The sequence below is a fragment of the Nicotiana attenuata genome, unplaced genomic scaffold (genome assembly GCF_001879085.1).
Source record: "Nicotiana attenuata strain UT unplaced genomic scaffold, NIATTr2, whole genome shotgun sequence".
Taxonomy (NCBI): domain Eukaryota; kingdom Viridiplantae; phylum Streptophyta; class Magnoliopsida; order Solanales; family Solanaceae; genus Nicotiana; species Nicotiana attenuata.
Window position 1 is genome coordinate 254,871 of NW_017670995.1, and position 24,483 is coordinate 279,353.

The 24,483-nt window shown below is 40.4% G+C and overlaps 3 protein-coding genes across 3 annotated transcripts in view; all 3 read left to right on the forward strand.

Annotated features, from left to right (window-relative positions):
- Positions 1-7,691, forward strand: part of LOC109205108 (F-box protein SKIP19-like) — a 12,729-nt gene extending 5,038 nt beyond the window's left edge. The window contains exon 2 of the mRNA XM_019367784.1: positions 6,993-7,691. Coding sequence (XP_019223329.1) covers positions 6,993-7,086 — 94 coding nt within the window. The 3' untranslated portion in view covers positions 7,087-7,691. The remainder of the gene's footprint in view (positions 1-6,992) is intronic.
- Positions 7,191-7,580, forward strand: LOC109205103 (putative F-box/LRR-repeat protein 23). The gene has a single exon (XM_019367774.1). It carries the CDS (start codon positions 7,191-7,193, stop codon positions 7,578-7,580), a length of 390 nt encoding a protein of 129 aa, XP_019223319.1.
- A 12,564-nt stretch (positions 7,692-20,255) lies between the features above and the next one.
- Positions 20,256-23,421, forward strand: LOC109205109 (putative F-box protein At4g05475). Its single transcript, XM_019367785.1, has 2 exons — positions 20,256-20,766; positions 23,035-23,421. The coding sequence occupies exons 1-2, from the start codon at positions 20,411-20,413 to the stop codon at positions 23,261-23,263; spliced, it is 585 nt and encodes a 194-aa protein (XP_019223330.1). The 5' UTR covers positions 20,256-20,410; the 3' UTR covers positions 23,264-23,421.
- Positions 23,422-24,483: the final 1,062 nt, after the last annotated feature.

The window sequence follows — 24,483 nt, forward strand, 5'->3', positions numbered from 1 at the left end:
AACGTAGTACCTCTTACTAAGTTTTTTTTTATTTTTTTTATTTTTTATATATATATATCTGACTTTGACCCTCAAGAGACCCGTCAACAAGTGTCCGTCGTTGGGCCAAGTCAGCTACTCCTAATATAACTTACTCACATATGTACACCACATCTACTGCTACCACACAACAACAGCTATATACATTTCAATACACATTTAGAGCAAGTCTCCCACCCCACACTTAAAATCATGGCATGTCCCCATGTCATATCAATACAGTAAAGAACAGAAGAGTGAGAAGACTTCCCTGAGACTCAATCTGAGTCGGAGACGGTGCTGGGGTCTACATGGCAAGCCCTACCCAATGCGCGTAGCCAAGCCATAAACCGGCTCTCAGATCTAGCCTGCCTCTGTGACATGGCATCCATCCGTGTGTGTAGTCCATCCACCGAGGTGCGGAGATCCGCGACCTCTTCCTCCAAGGAGCGCAGCATAGGCCGGGAGGACTGTGAGCGTGATAGATCTGCTCCCGACTGGGGGCGCCGAGAGGGCCCGGCACTGTCAACAGACCTCCTGGACGGTGCAACAGGGACCGGATCATCCTCCTCATCATCAAGCTCAATTGTAGTGCGGGTGCCCCTGCCCACTCTGATGCTAGAAGCTTTGAAAGCTGCTTTGGGAGGCAAATCTCCATCACCAGGGTTGGTAGGGGTGTTTCTCATCAAGCACAATGTGGTCACCAAGGAAGGGAAATAGAATCCCTTTGTCAGCAGCGGGCCCCGTAAGACCATTTCATCTCCAATTACCCGTGCCGCATCAAAATCCTTCCCTGTCACAAAGCACCAAGTCAATAGTGCCCTATTGAAGTTCACGTCCGTGGTATTGCTAGAAGGCAGGAACCTGCTACAGATAACAGTCAACCAACACCTGGCCAGGTGAGTGAAGGAGTTAGAGTTGAGGGTGATTTGGTCACGTATCCATATGGGCTGCCCCCCTGTGCAAAGTACATCCGTCATGACCTCCCATGTCACCCCGGGCCTGTCATGGTAATAATCGACATCACTGGTGAACGGAGGCAGCCGCAACACCCGGCGAATTGTTTGAATTTGAGCACTGACCACCATACCCCGAACAATCACCTCCCTACCCAAGTTCAATGGGCAATTGGCATAAAATTCACGAACCAGCATCTTGTTAACTGGTGCAGGGTCAGCAAATAAGAACTCTATTTCTCGCCTCCGTATCTCTTCATACATCTCCACTTTTTCGGCTCGGAGGGCTGCCCGATCAATCGGGATTTCAGGGATAAAAGTTTTGGTAGCCTTGGCGTTGAAATCATCCTCTGCCAGTTCTGATTGGAATCTGGACTCATCGTACGCAGGTCGGTGGGATGTGCCACCAGAGCGCCTGTGCCTTTTGGGAGCCATTGGACTTGAGGTGAAGAGGGAGAGAAAATAGGGGTGTGTTAATGGAGGTTGGAGAGGAAGAGGGTGGATAATGGAGATCTGATTGTACCCGGAGTACCCATCCAAGAAGCAAAAGTGTGACCTCCCTGCCAATCTATCCAGCATTTGATCAATGAAGGGAAGTGGGAAGTGGTCTTTTCTGATGGCTAGATTCAATTTTCTATAATCCATGCAGATTCTCCAGCCTGTGACGGTTCTTGTTGATATAAGTTCATTGTTGTCATTCTTTACCACTGTCATGCCACCCTTTTTAGGCACACATTGAACTGGGCTAACCCAGCTACTGTCAGAGATTGGGAAAATGATTCCCGCATCCAACCATTTTATCACTTCCTTCTTCACCACTTCCTTCATATTCGGGTTTAGCCGTCTCTGATGTTCCCTAGAAGGTTTGTGCCCCTCTTCCAGCAGAATCTTGTGCATGCAGTAGGCGGGACTGATTCCCTTGATGTCTGCCATGGTCCACCCAATGGCAGTTTTGCACTCTCTTAGTACCTGTAAAAGCTGTTGAACCTGCACATCTAACAAACCAGATGAGATAATAACAGGTAATGTGGAGTCAGGCCCCAGAAATTCATACCTGAGGTGGGTTGGCAATGGCTTCAGTTCCAACTTAGGGGGTTCCTCGATGGATGGTTTAGCTGGAGGGGTCTCTCTCTTTTCTAAGTGCAAAGGCTCAAACTCCAGATTTCTCTCCCAGAACCCTTTACCTTCCAGTGCCAACACCCATTCCGCCAAATCCTCACCATTCACTTCGTCTAAATTTGCCAAGCATGCAGCAAGGGGATCCTCAACCGTCAACGCCTCATCATCAGCCTCTACAATTACATCCACTGCATCAATAAGGGAACAATTTGCGAACTCACTTGGTCGCCTCATCGATTTCTGCACATTGAATATAATTTCTTCATCATTGAGCCTCATCTTAAGCTCCCCGGTCTCGCAATCAATCAAAGCTCCCGTGGCCAAGAAAGGTCGTCCTAGAATTATAGGAATTTCTTCATCCACTTTGCAATCCAAGATCACAAAATCTGCAGGGAACACGAATTTCCCCACCTGAATAAGCACATCATCAAGAATCCCAAATGGACGCTTAACAGTCCTGTCGGCCAGCTGCAATAACATAGAAGTCGGTCGAGCTCTCCCAATGCCTAACCTCTTATAAATGACCAGGGGCATGAGATTAATGCTGGCCCCTAAATCACAGAGTGCCTTAGCAAAGGCATAGTTCCCAATGGTGCATGGAATTGTAAAACTACCTGAATCAGATAGCTTTTCAGCCACAGGTCTAGATACCACTGCACTACATTTCTGGGTAAGGGTCACAGTCGACAAGTCTTGAAAGTCAAACTTCCGAGATATCAAGTCCTTCATCATTTTAGCATATCCTGGCATCTCCTTTAGAGCTTCAATCAGTGGAATATTTATCTGAATTTGTTTGAGCATCTCTAGGAACTTTTTATACTGCTCCTCCTTTTGATGCTTGGCCAACCTTTGCGGAAATGGTGCAGGAGGTCTTTTCTTCCCAATCACTTGAGATTTTTCTTTCTCAGCTACTGTCTCAACTATTGGCTCCGTTACTGTCTCAATTACTGGCTCAACTACTGTCTCAGTTTCTTGCTGCATATTCTTTTCTTCAGGAGCAGGGTGAACTGTTACCTCTGTCAATCCCGTAGAGTCATCCAGCTCTATGGGCACTGGAATTAGTGTCTCAGCCTGTATGGTTTCTCTAGCTCTCTCTTTCTCAACATCTAGATCCCTACCATTTCGTAGACTCACCGCCATCAGCTGCTTTGGGCCTTGATCTTTTGGATTGATTTGGGTATCTGCAGGTAATGTCCCTTGAGGACGATTGTTAAGTGACATTGAAATCTGGCCCACTTGTACCTCAATATTCTTGATAGCTGCATCATGTGCATCCACCCTTTCATTTATTTTAGCATTGGACCCAATAACCTGCTGCATCATTGCTTCAAGCCTTGCAAACCCGTCTTCCTGCCTTCCACCCTGCTGTTGCTGGGGTGGGTGGTACCCTTGCTGCTGATTGTTGTACCCTTGTGGTCTAGGATACAGTGCCATATTATTGGGGGGTCTCATGCCACCCGTGTTTCCGGCGTTATACTGTGGCTGCGGTGGCCTGCACTGCTGCTGAGTCTGCTGACCCCAGTTCTGATTACCTTGCCTCTGATCCCCATAGTTAGCCACATAGTTCATATCTTCAGGGTGCTGGTGATGATGATCATGCTCTGTATTCCATGGATTACCAATTGGCTAGCTAATGCAAGATGTGCACAAGCCCCCGTTGGTAGTGTCTACTATGTGAACCTGTTGCTTCTGCCCTGATTCCTCCACCTTTTTGGTGAGGATGCTCATTTGCGTCAGAAGAGTCGCATGTTTTCAGCCATTGTATTAGAAGGATCAAGAGGTACTGAGTGCACCACTGGAGTGATAGGTGCATTTCTAGAAGTCCAACCCGAATTCTGCGCCATCTTGTCGAGCAAATTCTGACCTTCTCTCCAAGTCTTGCTCAAGAATGCTCCACCAGCCGAGGCATCAACTATATTCTTCAAGCTGTCTGACAAACCCATGTAAAACCGTTGTCCCAACATCTGCTCTGGAACACCATGGTGGGGACACATAACCAACATTCCTTTAATTCTGCCCCATGTCTCGTGTAGTGTCTCCATTGGTTTCGGTTTGAAACTCACAATCTCATCATTTTGTTGAGCGGTCTTGTTCGGAGGATGGAACTTGTTGTGAAATTGCTTGACCAACTCATCCCAAGTTGCTATAGAGTTTATGGGAAGCGAGTTTAGCCAAACCTGAGCAGCTCCTGTCACCAAGAATGGAAACAATAATAACCTGATTGCTTCCGGGGTCACGTTCGGTTGCCTTTGAGTTTTGCAAATAGACAGGAAGTTCTTTAAGTGTTGCTGCGGGTCTTCTGTTTGTGTCCCAGAAAAAAGTCCCCTGTTCTGCAACAAGTGTAGCATGTTATTTGTGATTTGGAACGATTCAGTTTGTATTGCAGGCACAATAATGGCAGTGGCCAGATTGTCAGCTATGGGTTGTGCCAAGTCATAAAGTGCACCCTCAGGCACAGGAGGTGCCATTTGCTCATTCCTGACGTTCACGTTAGGGTCGTTTATGTCGCCCATGTCAATTTCGAGTTGGTGTATTTGTTGTGATTGTTGAAGTCTTTTGTTTGCACGATTCAATGCCCAGAATGTCTTCTCGGGGTCCGAGAGTCCTTCAAGCAGTTCTCCAGTCCTCGTAGAATTTCTAGGGATGCACCTGTGCACCCAAATCAACAACCGTCAAATTTTCAATGAAAAAGTTGGTAGAGAGAAAACTGACTACAACAAGAATCTTTGTATTTCTGTCAATGGCAATTGATAATTCCGTTAACTCCCCGGCAACGGCGTCAAAATTTGATCACGCCCAACTATGCCTTATAAAAAGGACTCTGCGGACGTTGCAAATATAACCCGAGTATTACGCCCAGGGTCGAATCCACAGAGAGTTAACCTATCAACTGCTATCTTCAGACCCACTAAGTCTTCAGAACCAGCTTCCCAAATATTCAAATCTCAGTTGAGTGTTCTTTAACAACTAGCTTGCAAATAACTAAATGACTGTAACTAAGTAAATAATAAGGTTGTAAACAATTATGGGACAAAGCTAAGGCAATGATTTCCCCTATTGATGGAATCCCTTCTGTTTATGCTCATACAAATTTACCCACACATCTCTCGATCATGACCGCTAATCTTACCGTAAATCTCTCCCGAGTAATCACAGTAATTTACTATTGCACTCTCCCGAGATACACTAGCTTACTTTATTTAGCACGATTCACTTTAGATTACACCCAAGGCTTCGTTATCCCTAATCCCGCCTTTAAACCCGCAATTATAGATTCCTCTAATAATCTAGGAGTGGTGTTGTTCAACAATACCCTAAATATGCACTCTTTTCCAAGTTATGCACACTAAATAGGCCCAGCTAATTGAGGCTTTCTTCTCATGATGTATACAGCGTATGTTTTTTCAAAAATGAGGGAAGTCGCTCGGCGCTGAAGTTCACCTTTATGGTGGCCGACCTCAGCAGCAAGGTTCTCTTACGTAGATCTAATGGACTGGAGGCTGACATTAAGGACACTGACAGTAGAGCTGAAAATTCTATTATGCTCAATGGTCCTCTTATGTTTCTCCTCCAATTGGGCATACTTCACCCCGGCAGCAACAAGCTCTTTTGCTTTGGAGTTTAAGGCTGCCTTCAAATTATTCAATCTTTTGGCAGAGCAGCCTAACAATCGGACGCATCAAGAATGAATTATTGATTTTAACACATTTGGCCCTAGCCTCTTAAAATTGAGCCCTCCACGGGGCAACCTCTTGGCCAAGGGTCACTACTTCTTGCTCACTTTGCTATAACTGAGCCTCTTCNACTAGCAATTTGTATTCACATAAACAAGAAGTTCATCACCCAATAGGTTCCATCAACGCCTTAGACAAGAAATTTAGCTACTCATGGCTATGGGAACATAAACTAAGCTTGAATTCATCATAAAATCAAAAGAAAAGAAGAAAGATGTTTAGAATACTTTCTCACAATTGTTTTCCTTGCTAAGAAACCTAAAAAATCAATACATGCCTCTCTTGGGCGAAGTCTAATGTTTTAAATAGGGTTTAGGTCTCAAAATCCCGTAATTGACACTTTGGTCCCAGAAGTTTCTGCGCCTGCCGCGGTCGCGGTAGAACCGCGGCCAAACACCCTCGCGGATTCTCACAACTTCTGCAGCTGCTTCCCACCGCGGTTCTGCCGCGGTCGCGGTGAAACCGCGGTGGATCCAATTCTCTGAATCTTCGGCCTGTTTTTGCCCGGGTCACTTAGGAAATTTCACAGTTGGCCTCTTTTTCATCACTTTTGACTCCAAAACTGCTCCTTAGCCGTCTTTATACATATATCACCTACAAATCATGAAAAACACTAATAAGAGCATTTTGTCATCACTTTTAGCATTAAAACTACGCAAGAAGGTGATTATTTAAGGTGTGATTATAGTCAAATTCACCTATTATCAATATTAAGAGCAAAACTCATGGGACTTTTAGTGGTAAAAATGAAAGAGATTAGATAGCTAGCAACCAAGAGATTATCCTTTAAGTTTTCATCTTGCAGTTTGCACTAAAAAGAGAGGGAAGATGTTTGTTACGCCTTTATATTATCTTTCTGAATTATTTATTGTGGCAGTTTTTTGCTCTTTCTGTTTGTGTTACCTTAAATTCTGTTCTCTCGCTTTCCTTACTCCACTCTCCCCCAAGAGAATAGTTAAGAAAATACCTCCCAAAAACTTATTTTTTTGCTGCAACTGTCTGCAGAGATAGCATATTGTATTATCTTTTTTTTGGTTGATAAATTAAGGTAGCATATTTTTTTTATCCTAATGTATACTTGCAGTAATTTTCTGTATTAAAAGTTGTGTTTGGCAATCTTGCATCAGTCGCTGCCATTAATTCAATTTCTGCTTTTATTCACCAGATCAGGAAAGAAACTGAAAAGATTTACTATTGCATGTTGCTATGGTATGGTATGCGATGGCTTGGATAAAGCAATCAAAAGCTCCCAATGTTAGAAGAGCTGAGCCTGACACACACTGATATCGCCACTGAGGGAATTGAAGCTCTTGGACGCTGTTGCCCACGGTTGAAGTCGTTTGAATTGAATAACTCATGTTATATGGGATCAGATATAAACTTAGTTAATGATTCTGATGAAGATGAATCAGATGAAGGAGATATAAGAAATAATGACGCTCTGGCTATTGCTAAGAACCTGCCTACGTTGCAACACCTTCAGCTCATAGGGAACAGTTTGACAAATGAAGGCCTTCAAGCTATTCTTGATAGTTGTCCTAATCTTGTATCACTTGACCTGCGGCGGTGCTTTAATGTTAGCCTCAATGAAGTCTTGAGTAGTAGAATTTCTCAACAGATAAAAGATGTGAAGTATCCACATGACTCTCTGGCAGGTTTTAAATTTTCGTTTGAATCTTGGGGGACTGCAGGTGATGGATATAACATGTCTTCTGATGATAACATGTATGATGATTATTGCTATGGTTTTTGAAAAGATTTACTAGTGGTCATGAATCTAGAATTAGCCTCATTTCTGAGATAATGAACAGTTATTCAGGTCTCTCCAAATTTTATCAAGTTTCTCATGATTGGCTGATTGGAATGTCTTGGGTGAAATTCAAATTCCTTCTCTAAGTTTATTTAATTGCTCACAAATTCTACTTTCATTTTCAATGCCATGGAAATTGTAGTTTACTTCCTCTGTAGTCTGTATCTCTAAGGGATAACTTTGCATATTAGTCATGATAATGACTATGTTTTGAATCAGCATGTGGATACTTCTTATCCAAAAAGAAAATATAGCTGAGGGAATAAAAGAGTCTTTTACCAATATTCTAATTAATCAATTATTAATCGAAGTGAAAAAAATTTAGCCTGTTTTTTGGTCTCTAATTTTTTTTTCTTTCATTTTTTAATTCCCTCCCAATTTAGGAGGATCTATAGTGTTTCCACACTTCCCCTCCAGCGTGACTCAAACCCAGGACCTAACGGTCGTGAGTGGAAGTGTTTTACCAAATTTCTTCATATTTAGTGTTTATCAAACAGAGGTATAACAGATCTTATCATAAAATCAGTTGATTTAACAATAAATCATCTTGAATTAGCATGCCATATCCAATGTTAACATAAGTCTTTTTGCTTAAGACCTGAATGTGTTGCAGTAACTTGTTAATACTAGGCTAGTTGAGAATTTGTCCTAGGGCTAAAGGCTTTGATCTAGTGGTAAGAGGTAGCACAATATGTGATTATTAGGCAAAATACCTGATACTTTTCAAAGGCTTCAAACACTTATACCACGGGATAGCTCAAATCATATACAACAAGAATTTGAGGAAACTTTTGCATCCTTAGAATTCCTATGTATAGACCTTACAATTCCTTTCTGCATCGCCTATGTGAATTTATGGGGAAGTTTAGTTGGCCGTGACTTTCTTTCTTGTTGCTATGATATTTGAGCCTGTCGGTCTTTGTTTTTCCAACTTGAGAAGCACAAATTCCTTGCATTTGAAGCAATACATTTTTAAATACTACATATTAGTAATAAACATTATTGATACAAAAATGGTGTCTTTAATGAAAGTGAAGGGCTGAGGGTCACAAAATGTTGGCAAAGAAAGCTCAAAAAAGATGAAAGTCCATATAAAATCAGTCACCAGAAGTCATGAAGCTCTTGGTCACGCTTGCTGTGTTCAGGGGCGGATTTACATGGACCCAAGCGGTGTCCGGACACCGCTTCATCGAAATTTTTTGCTATTTATATATATAAAAATAATAAGTAAAACAGAAATACAAGATAAAAGCATTAAAAGTGACACCACTTGCAACAAAACAGCTCAGTAGTCTAGTGGTTGACAACTTCGACTTTGATGTGAGAGGTCTTGGGTTTTCAAACTCCCTTGGCTCCATAATATACTTTTTGACTGTTACGGGCCTCTTACTAAAAATAGTGACACCGCTTATGAAAAATTATGCGTACGCCACTGGCTGTGTTCTGTGTTTTGAGACCTCGAATAGCTCCGTTAAGCCTTCCTCGATTTGCGTGCATAGTCCGTGTTCTCTTTCTGGAAGGTTTTTATGAGAAAATTGATGAAAATGTGAAATCGTGCCTTAAAACTCATTTGAGTTGACTCCGGTCAATATTTTGTGTAGACGGACACCTGACGCATTCGCGAAGAGCACTGCCCGGTTGGTCATCGCGACCGCGATACAATCTACACGTTCGCGTAGGCGTAGCCCTCCTTGCCTTCGTGTTTGCGAGCCCGGGCTCGCGTTCACCTAGAGTAAAAGTTACATTCCCAGTCCCCGCTCCTATCACTACGCGTTCGCAAAGGAATGGCCGCGTTCGTGAAGGACAGACACCTTACTGCTCCGCGTTCACGACCATCTCCTCGCGTTCACAATGAGCAAATTCCTCCCCAGTCCCAATTTACTCTTTGTGATCGCGGGAGTATCTTCGCGATCGCGAAGAAGAACACACCAGATACCAACAATAGCCCAAAACCAGCAAATTCTTCTAAGTTCAAATGGTCTGTAACCTATCCGAAACTCACCCGAGCCCCTCGGGCTCCAAACCAAACATGCACACAAGTGTAATAACATCATATGAACTTGCTCGCTCGATCAAAACATCAAAATAACACCTAGAACCACGAATCAGCCACCAAAAAAAAATGAAATTTTCAAAGAAACTCAAGAACATGAAATTTTACCACAGGACGTCCGAATCACGTCAAATCAACTCGTTTTGCACCAAATTTTATAGACAAGTTATAATTACTAAAAGGAAGAATTACACAATAGATCACTCCATAAGGTGACCTTGCAATATTTTAGCCCTGTTACAAGTTTGCAAATGTGTAGCCAAATACCACTAAACTCATATCCGATTTTTTTCTTTCTTTTCTTTTTATTCTCCAGATCTTCCGACGTGAACGATCCTTGAGTTTCGATATCCTTTTTTCCTCAAGTTTATACATACCTGTCCCATCTACAAAAATGCAAAAACAGACGTGAGAAACCTAAAATCTCTTCTTCTTCAATGCTAATCTTGTTAAATTTTAAACATGATTTTGTGAGAAATTTGAAGTGGGTATTGTTTGAATTTATTAGAAATAGTCTAAGTAGGTTGTATACAAAGTTTGAAGTCATTTGATGGAGTTTTGGACTAGTTTTGAACAAGAATTGCAAGTGAAATCGTATAAGAAGTTCGTTAGAGATGTTTATACACTTTTATACGACATTATACACTTTTATGCAAAGAGGTACATTATCTATACTATATTAAAAGCACGAAGTCCCTTAGCGAAATGTCGTTCGTCTTTTTACCCTTTAAAAATAGAGTTCACATTGGACAAAATAGTAATTTTAATATTTTCTAATATGTTGGAATGATCATTTAATTATTTTCCTAAAATCTGGAATATTGGAATCACCTATAATTCTGATTATTAATTTTTTCCATATTTAGGATTCTACAAGCAATTAAAATTTTATTTCATATAGATTTCCTTGTTTAAAGCCCATTAATATTAAAGTTGTTGTAAACTATAATATATATTTTTTTGGAATTTTTACCTCCTATAGCAAAGGTTAACACCTTATTTATTTTAAATAAATACCATTTAAATAAATTATATTCTATAGATACCTTTTATGGTTTATAGCAAAATTTCTAATTTCGGTTATCTCCTACACTTTAGCCACTAAACACGTTATTTTTTATTTTTCTCTCTCCCTTTTCAGATTTTTCTCTCTCATAGTTACTGTATGTCATAAAAACTTCTCAATACATGTTCTTCCTCTCTCTCTATTTTGTTACAATCTATTCTCTTTCCCATTACCTGTAAACACGCTCAAAATCAGAGAAACCTCCTCACCCACACCGCTGCTTCCTCCTTCCCCAATCTCGGCTAAACTATAATTTCCTATGGATTTTTGTCAATTGTCTCTGTAACGATCCGACCGGTCGTTTTGAGCCCTAGCACGCCGTTCAGTAGTTCGAGGCCATGAGCAGCTTCAATTCAGGCATTATGACTTGTACGCATGGTCGGAATTAAATTTCGGAAAGTTCGGAGTTGACTTGGAGAGGAAATTCTCATTCGGAAGCTTTAAGTTGAGAGAATTGACTAGGATTGGATTTCAGAGTAAACGACCTTGGAATCGGGATCTGAAGGTTCTAGTAGGTTCATATGATGATTTCGGACTTGGGCGTATGGCCGGATTGGGTTTTAGGTGACCCCGGAGCGTTTTGGCGCCTATTGTGAAAGTTAGAATTTTGGAAGAAATTTCATAAGTTTGGGTTGAAGTGCATTTCAGTGTTATCGATATCCGTTTGGGATTCCGACTCTGGGAGTAGCTCCGTATGGTGATTCTGGAGTGGGAGCGCGATCGGAAGTGAATTCGGATGTCCGTGGAGCATTTTGGAGCCATTTGGCTAAAGATAGAAATTTGAAGGTTTATGAAAAGTTTGATCGGAAGCGGACTTTTTGATATCGGGGTCGGAATCTGATTCCGAAAGTTGGAGCAGGTCCGTAATGTCGAATATGACTTGTGCGCAAAATTTGAAGTCAATCGGACGTGATTTGATAGGTTTAAACATCGAAAGTAGAAGTTTGAAATTCTAAAGTTCATAAAGCTTGGATTGGAGGTCGATTCGTGGTTTTAGCGTTGTTTGATATGATTTGAGGCCTCGAGCAAGTCCGTAATGTATTTTGGGACTGGTTGGGGTCCCGGGGGCCTCGGGTGGATTCCGGGTGGTTAACGGATCGAAGTTGGAATTTTGGAGATAGTTGAAGGGGTCTGGTTGCTGGTATAACCGCTTGTGCGGAGGGTTCACCGCAGAAGCGAGGAAGGGAACCGCAGAAGCGGTTAAATGTGAAAGGTGCAGGGACCGCAGATGCGGGGGTATTGGCCGCATCTGCGCAAGCGCAGAAGCGAGAAGAAGGACCGTAGAAGCGGTGATTGGCGCAGGTGCGATGAGGGCTCCGCAGATGCGGACCCGCAGAAGCGGCGAGGAGTCCGCAGGTGCGGAAGTCGCTGGGCAGAATGTTTTAAAAAGCGGGGTTGAGTTCATTTCACCCATTTTTCTCTTCTTTGGGGCGATTTTGGAGCTTCTTGAGAGGGATTTCCACCTAGCAACTTGGAGATAAGTTAATCCCACATATCTTGAGTTTAATACAGTGATTATGTATGGATTTTTGCATGTAAATTGGTAGAAATTTGGGGTTTTGGTGGAAGACTAGAAATTTATATATATGGATTTTTACCACGATTTTCGACATGAAATTAAGAGAAAATCATATATTTGAGTTCGTGAGTTCATGGGTAGACTCTATCTTCGAAAATTTTTGGAATCCGGGCACGTGGGCCCGAGGGCATTTTTGTCAACTTTTCGATCGGGGTTAAGAATTATTATATATTGGATTGTAATGAGTAATTGAGCATATATTAATGGATTTACATAATTATTGGCTAGCTTTGGAGCATTTAGCATCGATTCGAGTCTTCGGAAGGGCGTGGAATGCCGGTTATGGATCTTCGGAGCGAGGTGAGTCTCCTTTCTAACCTTGTAAGAGGGAATTGTCCCCATAGGTGAAATAAATGGTTATGTGCTCCTATTTGTGGGGCCTACGTACGCACGAGGTGACGAGAGTCCGTGCGTAGCCACTGATATGCTTAAGTCCGGGTAGTCTAGGACCCAGAAGCATGCTTACTTGTAATAAATGCAACCTTGTTGACAAATTTAAAAATGCTTGAGCATATTAAACGTGTAAATGAATTTCTAATAGACTAGATATCAATTCTTGACTTTTAAAAGATAAACTTGCCTTTTTCTGATTAATTGCTCCTTGATGAGTTATTGACTTGACTATTTGAATGTGTTTATCTATTGTAGAACGGGCCGAACGCCTCGGTAGATAAAATAGATACACCTATGGTTCGCGCCATTCGACCCTCTGGCAGTGCACAGTTTAAATATTGTTGGATCGGGCCGTACGACCTCGGCATGAGTTGCGCATGCTTGTATTGTTTGCCTTGATATTTGTTGATACTAATATCTGCTCTCCCCGACTTGAGAAAATTGCTAATTAATGGATTATGAATCCGGAGACTTTAAATAAAAAGGGAACCCCTATCTGTTTGTGACTCATTCGAGTTTACTGTCGTTATTAATAAATCCGTGATTTATCGCATTAATAATATTACTATTGGACCATTAGTAAGTGTCGAAGTTGCCATCTCGTCTCTACTCCTTCGAGATTAGGCGGGATACTTACTGAGTACACGTTGTTTTCATACTCATGCTACACTTGTTGTGCATTTTTGTTGCACAGGTGCAGGTACTTCTAGTGGCCTACTGGCGTTGCAGTATGAGTGACACGGAGACTAGGTGAGCTGTATTTCCTCGAGGCGACCCGCAGCTAGTATAGTCTCTCTCAGAATTGTATTTGCTTTCTGTCCATTTGTGTTCTGGACATCTGTTGTATTTTATTCAAATTCGTAGAAAATGCTCATGTACTTGTGACACCGGGTTCTGGGATGGTTAAGAAGTATTTTGTATTAACTGTTTTTCATTTAAATTTGATTTGAGACGATTATCTTTTAAATTGGTAAATTTGGAGGAAAATCCTAGATTTCCAAAGTATTAAAACGAGAATTTGATTAAGTACTTTGGTTGGCTTTCCTGACAGTGGTGTCCGGCGCCATCGCGACCCTTAGCGGATTTTGGGTCGTGACAACATGGTATCGGAGCACTAGGTTTGCGTAGGTCTCACGAGTCATGAGCAAGTCTACTAGAGTCTCGCGGATCGGTACGGAGACGTCTGTACTTATCTTCGGGAGGCTGCAGGACTGTTAGGAGTACTTCCCTTCTTGATTCCTCATCGTGCGATTTGATCCTGGAGGCTATGCCTTTAATTCCTTCCCATTCAATCTTATGCGACGCGAACCGCTTGTTATGAATCGAGGATTGAAGAATTGTAATGGTGCTACCGATGTGGTATGGAATGTTTCTTCCTACATAGTTGTCTGAGCTATTAGCGTCGCCTTGTTAAAGGATATTCTGTCGTTTCAGCTCAGTAGCGGTGCTTCTAAGAGCTCTGAGGCTAGGCACAAGTTGCCTTGATGCTTTGAACGATTGTTCCGCAGTATTGATATGATGGTAGGATGTTTGCCTACGTGTCGGGGCAGTGAATGACTTGAAGGGAGGTTTACTCAGTGCATGATCTAGAGATTCGGTATTTTATTCCCGGCAGGGGAAAGGCAATCGGACTAAGAATGGTCAGATGTGGGATGATGGAGTAACGAGACTTGGTATTTGCGAGCATGGTGGAGTTTTCTTCTATGATGAGGTGTCGCTGTCCTAATTGAACGTACTAAGTTCGCCGGTGTTATGATCTTCTACAATTCGCCTTTGGGGTAAGATATTGTGAAGTAGTATTGAAGATGCGGCTGTCAGATATCGCGGGGTGCGGTAGTGCAGGGTTGAATCGATGTTCCTAATGTCGATGTTTCGAGGAAGATGATCTTCGGAAAGGTTTAAAGTTAGCAGCAATTGTGGGTTCAAGTGCCACGAAGATAGATTTTATTCAAGGCAACAACTGAGCAGCAAAGGATGAGGAAGGACATGTGGGGAGTGTCAGGCGGTGGTTAAAAATTTCTAGAAGGCCAGGTATAAGAAGCAAAGGTCGAGTAGTCGACTACGAATCAACCTCTGAAGGCCCTCGGAAGCAAGGAAGTTGGCCTACAAAACAAGAAAGGTAAAACTCAGAATACACAAAAGTAGAAGAAATAACAAAGGAAGAAAGGAACGTATCGCTGCGACATTATGCATGGCGTTGTTCAACAAGCACTCCCCCGAGAGTGCTTGAATCTGTTACCAATCTTTCTCTGAAGCTAAAGGCTTCAGATTATTAGCAACCTCTACCGGTCGAGATAGCAGGTTGCATCCGGTAGAGACTGAAAGAATAACATTCCTCATCCTATGGAGATCTTCAGAAGGGGTAGCGTAATTTTGCCCCAAATTCCCATGAATTGGGAGGAGGAACATCTCCTTCGTGATCAGATGTTGCCGGTGGAGATGAAGTAGCAGTTGCTGGTGGAAAAATGGATGAAGATGAAAGTGAAGTAGCAGTTGCTGGTGCTGGTGAAGACGGGGATGAAGCTGATGAAGTTGAAGGGTGTGAAGCAACTACATTGAGTGCAGCGATGGTTGTTGAATGCTCGCCAACCAAAGACGGTAGGGACCCGGTACTCAGCCCCGCAGTACTAGGAACAACAATGGGGGCCCGATAGCGATAGTTGGCATTTTCCACTAAACCAAACTCCCCCCAAAGCGCTGAGGCGTCGTCCTCGGTTGGTGTAACTAACCTAACAGATTGAGCACTCTGTTGAGTTGATGATAAACGTCGCCTTCTCTGTAGAGAAGCCCCATCATCACTAGCTTCTCCATCATTGTTAATAATCACGGTGTCTATGACCGGCTCGGGAGGAGGGCTAGTGATCACAACTTTCGGAGACGACTCAGGGGCAATAGTCTTTGCCTTTTTATTCTTTTCCCTAGCTAAAAAAAATGCCTTCTTTTTGGTTGCTTGTTCTCCGACCAGGGACTCCGTGGTAAAACATCTATGCCCGAAGCAGGCCCGGAGACACCTGTTCTAGTAAGCGCTTCCTGAAGCAGTCTCGTTGCATCAACAATATCAGCCAAGACATCCTCCTCGGGGATAGCAACAGAGCCCGCAGGTAGACCTAATTTCGTGAACAAGTCAGAAACATTCAACCAAGTTCTTCACATAAAAAAATGGAAGCAAGGTAAGTTTAAATTACCATGAATTTTGGCCTTCCACCCGTATTTAAGGGCCAGTTCTTTCCACAAACGAGTTTCGGGCGTCGTAACATCCAAGATCTTCTGAACCCACCAGTCCAAGCCTTCCACCACCTGTGGGATCCATCGAGTTTCTAAATCATGCGAAGGGTGAAGAGTCAATACGACCATAGAGGTATATTTAGTAAAAGGAAATATTAAATAAAGATCTTCCGAGAGTGGTTCCAAGCGGCCGAAAAGATGAAGCCGTTGTCGGAATAATATTATTGGTGGCAACTGCAACGAACTGTTCCATCCACCTACGGTCGTTATCATCATCCATGCTAGTCAACAGAGCATGGTGGCCACTTTTGCAGAGGTTTACCATTCCCCCACGGAAAATCTTGGCGAAGTAGAGATTCATCATACGAGCTAAGGTTAGCTCTTCTCTAGTCTCCTGGCATAAATGTCGAAGGCATGCGACTGTCCTCCACACAGAAGGACTTACTTGTGCCAAACACACTTGGTAGAGGAGGCAAAACTCCCCAATCACGGAATCCAGCTCTCCACTCAAAGAAAACACACCCAAAGTAAACTGATGTGTAAAAATATGTAAAACCCTCCTTGGGAAGGGTCACTTGCGCCGATAGATCAGGAACAATAATATCCAACTCATGGCAGCGACAGTCTTCCTTCACAGCATGAATACTGGAAGGACGAATAGAAGAAGGGCACCTACTGACATCCCATATACGAGGGTTAGCAGTAGAGAATTTTTCTTCGAAGTCTTTTGTGGTATTAAGACTTCTAGGGATGATGGAACCCACCGTTGGAGGAGCAGAGTCTTCCGCTTTGTTCTTGTTCTTTGAAGAACTGACACGCTTTGAAGAAGAAGCCATTGAATGGAAGAAGGGAAATATTTTTTGAAGAGAGTTAGAGAGAAGATGGAAAACAAAGGTGCAAATCAGAAGCTTGAAAAATTATGAAGTGCAAGGGAAAAAGGATGATGTGTATAAGTAAAATTTTGCTAAATTCATGGCCATGATTACCTCGATAATCGGCAAAAGCTGTGCTAAATCGTGGGATGACGCGTGTTCGGGACATTAAATGCGGAGAGACGTGTGTCTAATCAACCGTCAGAAGCCTTCAGAGGGAGTTATAGTAATTCCCGCCAAAAGAGTGCTTCTACCAACTTCTCGGTAACACAAAGTTATGTCACTGGAAAGTAGGGGGACTATCTGTATATGGTAAAATATGATATGACACATGTTCATCTAAAGAAAGGACACGTGGAACGCGAGACGTGGATGGCCAAAGACCGAATATAGCTATTCCGCTTGTCACCGGAAGGGATAACGTTCATAAAGGTGTGTTAAGTGCTCTGTGCTGGTAGCATTTAATAAAAAATATTCTGTGGCATTAAGAGTGACAGTCCGTTACAGAATTTGGCATTTATGTCCACCGTTATATCTTCATCAAAGACTCTCATAATTGACACTAAAGGAGGGCACTATCCTAGGACCTCCTTCCCTAGACACAACTATAAATAGTGAGCTCAGTTATCATTGTAAAGGACACGAATATTTTGACAAACTTACACTACATTCTATACAGAGCTTAATACAATTTTCCTTTTTTACTTTTTGATTTCATCGTTGCTGTGCCCGAAAACCTCGTAATCTACATTTTAACGCTACGTATTGCATAATTCTTTACTTATTTTATTATTTTTAGGATCAAATTAGTTCACTTGTCTAGAAATCACATATAAATTCAACTGTAACATTTTACGGGTAATCAATTTCTTTATTGGTTGTCTTGGGTTTCAAATTCCTTCTCTAAGTTTGTTTATTTAACTTGGATTTTCACACCCTCTGAGAGTAGATTGAAGGGTGGAGAGCTTTAAAGGTCACTCTCTTTTCTTCTTTACCAAATAACTTAAAGTAGAATATATGTAGTCTATGAACAGGGTTAGCATTCCCCTTAAACACATCTGATTCTTTCAAGCCAAAGTACCCAAAGATGTATGCTGAATTAGTGATCCACAGCTTCCTGTCTTCTTTGTTTCGTTCCAGCCAGCTCAACTATCTCTATCAAATACAGTAGGGTACAATATTATTTCTCCTCCGGATTTAGCTAATCTCTAATTCCTATTGATCAAAAGGAAGCTCATTAAGATCTTTTGATTGCAAAGTTTCTTCTATCTGATTTTGCACTTTGAAAGGCATTGGGGGCATGCAGCAACTATGCAACAAACAAAAAGAAAAAAACGACTGCTAGTTTAGAAGAATTAACCTAAACAACCGTTAATCTAATCGTTTAAATTGAAAATATATATATATATATATATATATAATTTTTTTGTATAATGTTGCGGTCAAACGCACACGCAAGTATACACGGTCGTCAAATAACAAAGTGATAAGATAGACTGATAGAGTGTCGAATCCATGAGAACTTGTTATCAACTATTAACTAAATTAAAATATCCCAATTATCTAAACAAGTATTGAAGTCAAAAGTAGTGATGCTAAAGTAACTAAACTAAAAAGAAAATAAATAATTAAGTCTGAACAAAGGAAGATTAGATTTTTATGTTATCAATGTATGAAAACGACGAGGGTTATGAGCTATCTTACATTCCTATTGTATTCTTTAATTGAATTGACTAACTAATTCATCTAGTTTAATGGTTGACAAGGTTAATATTGCTCATAAAAATTTGTCGAGTTCTTACTCGCCTATTCAAGTTAACCTAATGCCTATATGTCTATGGAACTAACAAGAACGCACTTATAATTCATGTACATCAACAAAGCAAGGCAATTAGGTATATGTCTATTCTAACTGCGAATCCGTTCCCCGATGCCTGGGTTCAAGAACTTGCTCTACTCAATCCTATATACAACATAGAATTCTCACTTTCGAGTTCAACTCTAGATTCGTAGATAATATTTAATTGGAGATCAACCAATCAAATAATTAGGCGCAAGATTGAATAAATAAACCAATATAATAAAAAAGAAATCAAAATCAATATTCAAATAGCAACAGTCATGAAAGAACCACAACCCTAGAATGTGAAGTTTAACTCCACATAAACATGGTAGCCAAACAACAAATCATACAAAGAAATATAAAAACTACTAAGTTTGGTGGAAGAAAAGATGAAACCCGGTTTCCACAGCGGCTCTATGCTCTCGCTTCGTCAAAAGTTACTCTAGAAAACATCCTTCCTTCCTCCAAATAGATTTCGGACCCCTTTTATACGAGTTGAGACTGCATAGAGCCGAAATAACCTTGTCCCGAATAAAATAGAAAACTCCCACCCCTAGCGTCCACGGCAGCGCTGGCACAGAATCTAGTACTATCATTTTTGCCTTGAATTCTTTGGTTTGCTTTGAATTTTTGTTTCCTTTTCTTTTGTCGTTGGGGGACAAACACCAAAGGGTGTCCCCCCTTTGTCTCCCTCCTTTCAGTTGTTTTTTTTTTCTTTTTTTTCCTTTCACGTTTTATTATATTTTACTTTAAATTTTTTTATCTTCACACCGCTTTATTCCTACATAATTAAAATATAATATTAAGCATAAAGTAGTTAATACTTAAAAGACGATTAAAAGTATTAGAACGTGAGGCAATAATGGTTAAATATATGTATTTTTTTTGCCAAAATTATGATAGTTATACAAAATAAAAAAAATACAATAACATAAACCCGGCCCGACCCCTTAGACCCGTAACCATTCAGGTTAAGTTTTTACCCGGATAGGACCGAACTTGTTAAGTCCGGTTTGGACGGGAGAAATTCAAAAATAGCCATATTTATAAGTGCTCATTAAAAAATAGCCACAATTTCAAAAGTAATAGAAATTTAGCCACTTTTCATGTAAAGATAAAACTGAACGAAAACACTGCTCAAAATCCAAAAAAATACTCCAGTATAATATACTCCAATCTCCAGTATATTATACTGGAACTTTCCGCGTGTTGGAGTTCCGGTATAATATGCTGGAAGTTCATACACAGGTGCACCGATCTCAAGTATATTATGCTAGAACTTTTCGTGTTGCAGCAAAATAGTAGCTATTTTCAATGGCTTTGCAAAAGCTGGCTATTTTTGAATGACCAGTCCAAAAACTGATTAGCCCGTACTATTTTACAGTTTGGACAAACCGGTAACCGGCCCGGATTGGTGACCGGCCGATCACTTATTTTCTCGGCCCGGCCCGACCTACCCATTAGACACCTTTACTTACTCGTATCCCGAAAACTATTTCCGATAGACCCTCCGCTCAAGAAAACGGAAAACACAAAAAGACAACAGATGACTATTTCAATAAGTCCAAAACGATGTCTTTATTTTCCACCACTTCAATGACGTAGCCAATAAGGCTTCTGCTCGTGTTCATTGTTCAACTTCCTCACTTTCCCCATTGACTATCTAGCAACTCGAACCTGCCCTATTTAGCTTTGGCTCTCCTCCTCCTCCATTTCCCCCCAACATCAAACCCTAGAAAATTATGACTAGGAAGGGAAAAGGAAAACGGAAAGGTAAGAAGAGGAATCAGGCGATAGAGAAAAAGCCGCGATGGTTGGAACTTCCGGAAGTTATATGGATGGACATATTACAGAGGCTGGGGGCCGTAGGGATGATGTTGACAGCAGAGAAAGTGTGCACTATGTGGAGGCGATTGTGCAAGGATCCTTCCATGTGGCGAGTCATTAACATGGATAATTGTTGTGATACCTACCTCGTGTCCTACTTTAAGGCACAGGAAATGTGTCGCCGTGCCGTTGATCGCAGCCAAGGAGAATTGGTTGATATCAACATGGACTACTTCGCCACTGATGAGTTGCTTGCATATGTAGCAGAGAGGTAAAATTCTGGCTCCTTCAATTGTCTTGTGTTAGTAGATTTTGTTTTTTACCCTGTTTAAAAACTGGGAGTGAATTTAGCAGCGAAAGGAGCCAGATTGTGTATTTATGGGCAGACTGATTAATTTACACTGACTACTGTCGATGTAATTTAGTGGCTCTAATATAAGCAATATCAGTGCATGTATAAGTTAAAATAAGAATATTCATATTTTTGCTCCAAATATCTCTTAATAACAATTTTGGTTATTTTCCCCTTCCTCTATTTAAAGGCATATTTTAAGTCTCTAATTTTGTCAAGAAATTGATGAACTTATGGAAGGATTTTAAGGGGCAAGACAATATAGTATCTTTCTGAGAAAATTGTATAAAAAGACCTATCTTTCATTAACCTTAACAGTAGAAACATCTGAAAGGATACATCTAACCACAATCAAGAAGATAAAGGGTTAAAAGAGAGAAGAAAAGTAGGTTTTTCTTTTACTGTTTTCCTTTTTGTCTCTCTTTCTTCTGGCCTGGGGGGGGGGGGGGGGGGTGGGAGAGATCGGAAAAGCTTGATACAGAGAATGTCCTTCAACTCCCGTTCAGTCTATGGCCAAATTATCTGGTGGATTGTCACATAGTCCTTACTGTCCCCAGAAAAACTATTAGGTAGTTGAATGAATATCGGTTCTTAAAAATGCTTAAATATTTTAATGTGGCTTCGGCTCAGTTTCAGTTGCTATAAAGATATACCCTGAGCACCTTTCAGGTTGGACTATTTTCAGTTTAACGTGACAGCCCTACTTGGGGTTGGTTTTTATTCTGATGACTTTTAAGCTACTTGCTTGGGCAAAAGATAGTTGTTACTACATCTGTACGCTGTTGGGACTTGGGATATTCAAATGCACTCTTACAAATTGTCGCTCAAAACAAATTGGAGTTTGACCCAGTTTTGTTATGAAATGAAGTTTTAGGAGCTTTTGTTATATTTTAATTGTTGCAATTGTTTGGCTCTCAAGTTCGCCATAGTCCTGATATAAAGTGTCTTCTGCTTGTTCTTTTATTTTCAATTGAACTATATGCGCTTTTAGATATAAATCATATTCGAGACTTTTGTTTAGGCTTTTATTGTTGTGCCATCATGGTTACTTCCTTTTCCGTTCAGTTCTTTGTTTAAAATGAAAAATGCATGTTTTGAACTAAAGAGCTGAGGCTTTTAAGTGGCTTGTAACTTCTTTTTTATACTAGCAGTGCATAGAAGTTAAAAAGGGAGAATAGTTGGAGCAACTTCCTAATAAGTTACTCCTTCCATCCTATATCATAGACGCTGTTTAACTAGACACCGAGTTAGAGTGGTAAATAAATGTTTTAGTATTGGATCCAGCCTTTTGTGTGAGAGTTCTGCTTAGCTGCAGATTGTAATAAGGAAAAAGAGGGTGAGATTATTGTCATAAACCTAGTCACAATTCACTTTCATAATCTATTTTGGAGACTAGAGGTCTATGTTACATAAATACATGAGAAAGGTCCGTCATTATTTTCTTTAAATTTATTCCGGAAAAAGTTTTACAGAGCTTGTATCCACATCTTGGGAGCTACTAAATGTATAGTTGACAGAATACAATGTATGTCCCATGAACTTCTAATTTCTATACACCAGAAAGAAGTTTATGCTCTTTTCTTCGAATGTTGATGTTCCTCCAGCAATAAGCTTGACTGAGCGTGGATCTTGCTGTGCCAGGAGCCTTGGAGTCTGAGTCCTATCATCCTTCTAGTATACCCTGGAATCTGTGAAGTGTATTTCTTGCCGCTTATCGTCTTGTACGTTTCTTATACAATGTCTTGCATGAACAGTGTTCATGATACATTAGTCATTTAGTTGTAAAGCACTTTGAATTCCTTGCTTAATCCTGCAAAAGTCAATTTTACTAGGTCTGTTGTATCGTGGGATAACTGATTCTAGGATTACTGTTTCACCCTATGGCAGGTATAAGTTATCCCCGTACTATTTTTAATCCCGGGATAACTTATCCGAGGATTAGTAACCAAACAGGGATTAGGCGATACTAAAATTTATCCCACGATTATTTTTACTTGTCATACCAAACGACGCATCCATTTTTTTGTTTTTTCTTTCTTTTTCTCTTTTGCTTAAGTAGCATATTGTTTTATCCTACTTATTATATACCTTGCACTAGTCTTCTGTACTAGTGTTGTGTTTGGTGATATTGCTTCAGTCAGTAACTCAGTGGGCAATCCATTAATTCACGTCGTTTTTGTTTACCAGATCAGGAAAATTGAAAAGACTTGGCATTGCATGTTGCTATGATATGGTACGCAAAGACTTGGTTGAAGCAGTTCAAAAGTTCCCATTGTTAGAGGAGTTGAGTCTGACGCACACTACCATCACAACAGAAGGCATTGAAGCTCTTCGACACTCTTGCCCACGCTTGAAATCCTTTGATGTGAATAATAACTCATGTTTTATGTGTCTTGTGTGGTATCCAGACTATTAACCATGTGTTTGAATATAATATTTATTATGAAACAAATTGTTTATGCAACATTAATAAATTTATGCATCAAATAGATCATTTGTTTGTGTCCATTTACTTGTATACGAGATGATTTGGTGTATAGGGTTTAGCTTATATACAAGATCAAATCAATCAAATCATCCGTTCGTATAAGTTATATGTTCACAATTGGTTTGTAGCTTTTTTGCTCCACTTAGTTTGTTGATTATGAATATTTTTTGCCTTAGACAAAACTTCACATCCATTTTGACATGAAATTGTTGTTGGCATAATTGGGGAGACGTAGGTCTATTCAACCAGGAAATGGAGGAACCACTGTAAAATATGGCCCACATGAGTATTTTGGTTTAATATAAATATATTTTGTTAAATTAATATTTGGATAAAATTAGAGGAAGTTAATTATGGTCATAACTCCCCACTAACCCACTTTGATGGAAAGTGGGGGAAGTTAATTATGGTTATAACTCCCCACTAACCCACTTTGATGGAAAGTGGGAATTAACTGATGGTCCCTCTCTCTGCCTATTAAAAGGAAGAATAGCGTACTCCATCTATTCTATTCTGAAAAGAACATAGAAAAAGAAAAGAGAGAGAAATACTGATTTTCTCAAGAACAGCAACTCTGAAGAAGACTTCCGCTCAATTTAATTAAGAAAACACATCATGGATTCAGGTAAGTTTTCTTAATTGAAGTTATTGTATCTCTATTTTATGTGAAAATCATATAGTTCCACGGTTCTGAATAATCGAAAGGATTTATATAGATTGTTTATAAATCACAATCTAGAATTGAGAAAATCCCAACATGTGGTATCAGAGCACAGGTTTAGGAACTAATGATTTTCCGCTAAAATTAATGTTTTCTTAATTTTGTGAATCCTAATTGTATATTCAAGGAACTTCACAATTACTGTCAATAGTAATAGCGAAGCAGATATAAATTGATTTTTATGTGTTGATGACCAATAGTATATTTGATTATCATTTGATTTCATGATCCTGTTCGCTTTGTGGATTCGACAAGTATAAGATTTGCTTCAAATACTTGACTTCATAATTAGTAAGTAAACGTGAAATTGTGAAAACAATATTCATCACGCTAGTTAGACACAGTAGAATACTTATGAATTTATTGGATTAGCCGATGTGGATTCAGTGATAAAATCCAAACTTAAGAATTATATTTGGAAGAATAC